We start from the raw sequence: 4342 nt of genomic DNA, 5'->3' as shown, positions 1-4342 counted from the left end.
TATAATATATATAATAATAAATAATATAATATATATAATAATAAATAATATAACTATAAAAAATCAAAATGTTGAATATATAGAGTTAATATTATCTTTAAATTTACGTTAGGTATCTTTAAGCCTTTTTTTGTTATTCAGGTATAACGTATTTCCAAAAACTTGTAAATATTTAGTCATTGATCTACAAAATTTAATTTATCCTTAAACAAAAAGTTAAACACATGTGAAACATACGTTAATCAGATGTTAACAAAAACCAAAATGAGAAAACTTCTTTTACATATAAACTATTGTTTATGTGATTCATTTACAAGTTTTAAAGAAATGAAATATAAATCTTTTTTTTCTTTCTTTCTCTCTCTGTTTGGACATAAGGAACAAGAATTCCATTAGTAACAAGGGGGAACTTCTAAACATTGGTTTATGAAGTATTTAAGTTCACATATTTAGTATTTTATAGGGATTACTGTTAATTTTTACGCGTACCAAATGCATTATGTTACAGAGCTTGTCGCTAGTTTCACATCCGTGAAAACTGTGTCACTTCCCCTGCATTATGTTACAGAGCTTGTCGCTAGTTTCACATCCGTGAAAATTGTGTCACTTCCCCTGCATTATGTTACAGAGCTTATCGCTAGTTTCACATCCGTGAAAATTGTGTCACTTCCCCTAACAGAAAATATTAAGATTCTATAAAATGAAATATTTCAGATGATGGTAAGATTTAAAACCCTGGAAAACATCTTTCACGCAATGTTCCTCAAGGGACAATAATCGTGTTAACTTACTTTCCCCATTCATTCTTTTTAAAAGGCAGGAGCATTTGAACGACCCAGCAAAACCTAGTATTAACCAGTTAATATGTTGTTGTTAAAGGCTCATACTAAACTAAGTACCATAAGCACCTAACACTGACTGAAAGGAGAACGTGCCCTCCTTTTTTCCCAGTTAGTGTTCATACACTATTATTAACAACTGTGTTATAGTGACTTAACTTTTTTTTTTGCCTCCCCCTCCCACTTTCCATCATGTTTGCATCACTCGAATTTCAACGTCACGAAAAGCACCGAACAGATATTCCAAACATCCATATTCCAGCCAATCTAAACAATAATACTTTGATGTTGAAGGTCAGTGTGAGATCGTGTTCCTGATTAGTGTCAAGCTCGGCAGAAAATCTTTGATGATATGCAGACATCTCAAAAACATTGTTTACTTTTTCTGTGGTTCATCATTAACGCATGGAATGTGCCGTATTTTTCGGTGTATAAGACGCACTTTTTTACCATAAGCACCTAACACTGAGTGAAAGGGGAATGTGCCCTCCATTTTTCCCAGTTAGTGTTCATACACTATTATTAACAACTCTGTTACATTGACTTTTTGCCCCCCCCCTCCACACTCCCCCACTTTCCAACAAACTTTAGCCCTGATGCGAGCCTTCACGCAACGACCTCATGAAGGTAAAGTTTTTAACCGCGGCATAGCAGCTCATAGAATGGTTCGGAGTATATTTTGAAAAACATACTTTAACTCGTAGCTCCATCTCTTGACCGATTTGAGAGTTAATTACAGCTGTGGTTGTTGAGGATTCCCTTTTTTTCCCCTCAAAATAAACATCTGTAACATTTAAAACAGTACTGTCTCTAAAATGGGCTCATTAATTGAAAATAACTCGTGAATCGTGAATGACAATAACTTTAAGGTCACTGTCACGGTCAAGATTTCTCCACATGCTTCGTTTTTTATTGATAAAGAAAAATACGTAACTCTAAGCTATATCTGACATAATTCATGAATAATAAAACTTTTGATATGTTTCAGGCCAGATTGAACAACTCTGCCTTCAAGTCAATAATATCTCTGTGTTGGTTTTCCAGGTTGCACTCTGGGAGGACGCACGTATTCAGATAACGAGGAGATAGAAGTAACCCAGGCAGACCCGTGTGTTCAGTGCAGCTGTAAAGTGAGTTTCTGAAATACCTTCCTACACAGTGTATTCTAGAACAATATTTGGGTACCATATATGTCATATCAAATTATCACCCAAATACTTCCCCCCTCCCTGTGCATCAGCGGTAAGTTTAGAGATTTGAAACGCTTAAATCCGGGTTCGATTCTCCACGGTGGACAGAGCGTAGATAACTTCACGTGTGGCTTTGTAATAAAACAAACAAAATTTAACATTTCAGTTGATGAAATCAACAGTTAGGTGGTTGTAGCGGGAAAAAGGTGTAATATTATGAGGAACCGGGTCCAAAGTAAAGATTAAACGCGGCTGTAAAGATAAAACAACTAAAGTAGATGACCCCAAATACATTATACGTGCTCTGAATTGCATATAAAAAATCATGTATATATTCCTTCGTAGAATAAGTATTCTGAAAACAATGTAAGTTTTCTAAATTAAAGTAGAATTCAAGTATCGTAATTCATACTTTTAGGTCCAGAGTTAAAAATCAAACGAATTATCATAATTTTTTTTTTATTTTGCTGTTATTGTAGTTCAATACCATAATACACAATGAGCTAGCTTTACACTGCCCGCTGCTGGTATCGAAACAGGATATTTAGCGTTGTAAGCTCTCAGACTTATTGCTGATCCACTGGGGAGCGATTGACCTCGGGTTGTTTATACACATGCCTTGTTTTACCTTTGCAAATATTTAAATGAAACTATAAATAACAGATTGCAAGAATAATCAGATATTAATAAGAGAGTTTTACGTTACTGTAACGTGCTGTAGTGTTTTCTAAAGGTATAAAAAGTAGTTAACATGAATTCACTGTTCGCTAACCGTTGGTGTAAAAAGGTGTTCCCCACTGACGATCAAGTCCCATTATTCGATCAGACAACAATAGCCCAGTTATTAACGGTGGATGCTGTCGACTATCTGCTTTACCTCTAGTTTATCAGTTCAAAATTAGGGATGGCTGCGCAGAGATAATCTTTTGTGGTTTGTACGAAATTCTGAAACAAACAAACTATGTGAACCAACTAATAAGACAGATGCTCCAACTTCAAAAAGACATGTCATTAACTCTTGAAATCATTGATGCTAACCCTCACCGGTAATATACAACACTAACGACAAGACATGCCATTAACACTTGAAATCATTGATGCTAACCCTCACCGGTAATATACAACACTAACGACAAGACATGCCATTAACTCTTGAAATCATTGATGCTAACCCTCACCGGTAATATACAACACTAACGACAAGACATGCCATTAACTCTTGAAATCATTGATGCTAACCCTCACCGGTAATATACAACACTAACGACAAGACATGCCATTAACTCTTGAAATCATTGATGCTAAACCTTACCAGTAATATAGTAATGACAAGTATACACATCTGTAATGACATGTACAGGATTTTTCAATGAACGATAAGCAAAACTTAAGCTGTATAAATGCCTAAGTAAAACAAGTAGCATACAATATTCTAATAAAAAGAACCGTGATATATCTTGGATAGCTGTTATATAATATTCAAATCAGTCAAATTTTATTAAATTAAATTCAGCTTAACTCAGCCGCAGTTTACAAATCCGATATTATGTAAAATTACCTGAGAATTAATCGTTAGTTCTAAGTTTGTGTTGTACATATTCTTCAAGCTGCTGTTTTTAATACACTTGGAGTATTGAAGTAATCAAAGTTTTAAGTTATTAGGTCGTCAAGAACTTAAGGTGGTTGGGGCACTTGACTCGCAATCTGCGGTTCGCCGGTTCGAATCCTGTTCCCACCAAACATGCTTGCCCTTTCAGCCGTGGGGGCGTTATAATGTGACAGTCAATCCCACAATTCGTTGGTAAAATAATAGCCCAGGAGTTGGCGGTGGGTGGTGTTGACTAACTGCCTTCCCTCTAGTCTTACACGGCGTAATTGGGAACGGCTAGCGCAGATAGCCTTCGTGTAGCGTTGTGCGAAATTCATAACAAACAAACAAACAATAATTTAATGCCGCGTTTTGGAACACTTTCATTAATCACCGCCCCCCCCCAATATATATTACGTATACTAGTTAAACGAACCGCCTAAACTTCACGTTAGTGTAGCCTATACAATGTGTAAAGTTTAGTATACTCTAATCCTTATAGTGATGGTACACGAGACACACATTCGGCATGGCATGTAATGCTGTTTGAATATAAGAAGGGAAACAACGCCTCTGTAGCCACAAAGAATATAAAATAAGTTTATGGAAATGTTTTGAACGTTCGCAAGCGTCAAAGATGGTTCAGAAAATTTCTTTCAGGTGACTTTAGTCTTAAAAACTGTGATGGCAGGCGCCGACATGTTGGAATTGATACTGATGTTCTG

The 4342-nt window shown here is 35.8% G+C and overlaps 1 protein-coding gene across 1 annotated transcript in view; it reads left to right on the top strand.

The window, feature by feature from the left end:
* Positions 1–4342, top strand: part of LOC106465085 (BMP-binding endothelial regulator protein-like) — an 84790-nt gene that overhangs the window by 42259 nt on the left and 38189 nt on the right. The window contains exon 5 of the mRNA XM_022392909.1: positions 1884–1969. Within this exon, the coding sequence (XP_022248617.1) occupies positions 1884–1969 (86 nt within the window). The remainder of the gene's footprint in view (positions 1–1883; positions 1970–4342) is intronic.

Source organism: Limulus polyphemus, unplaced genomic scaffold, assembly GCF_000517525.1.
Source record: "Limulus polyphemus unplaced genomic scaffold, Limulus_polyphemus-2.1.2 Scaffold1830, whole genome shotgun sequence".
Classification (NCBI taxonomy): domain Eukaryota; kingdom Metazoa; phylum Arthropoda; class Merostomata; order Xiphosura; family Limulidae; genus Limulus; species Limulus polyphemus.
The sequence above is the reverse complement of the archived record's forward strand: the minus strand, read 5'-3'. Positions and strand labels throughout refer to the sequence as shown.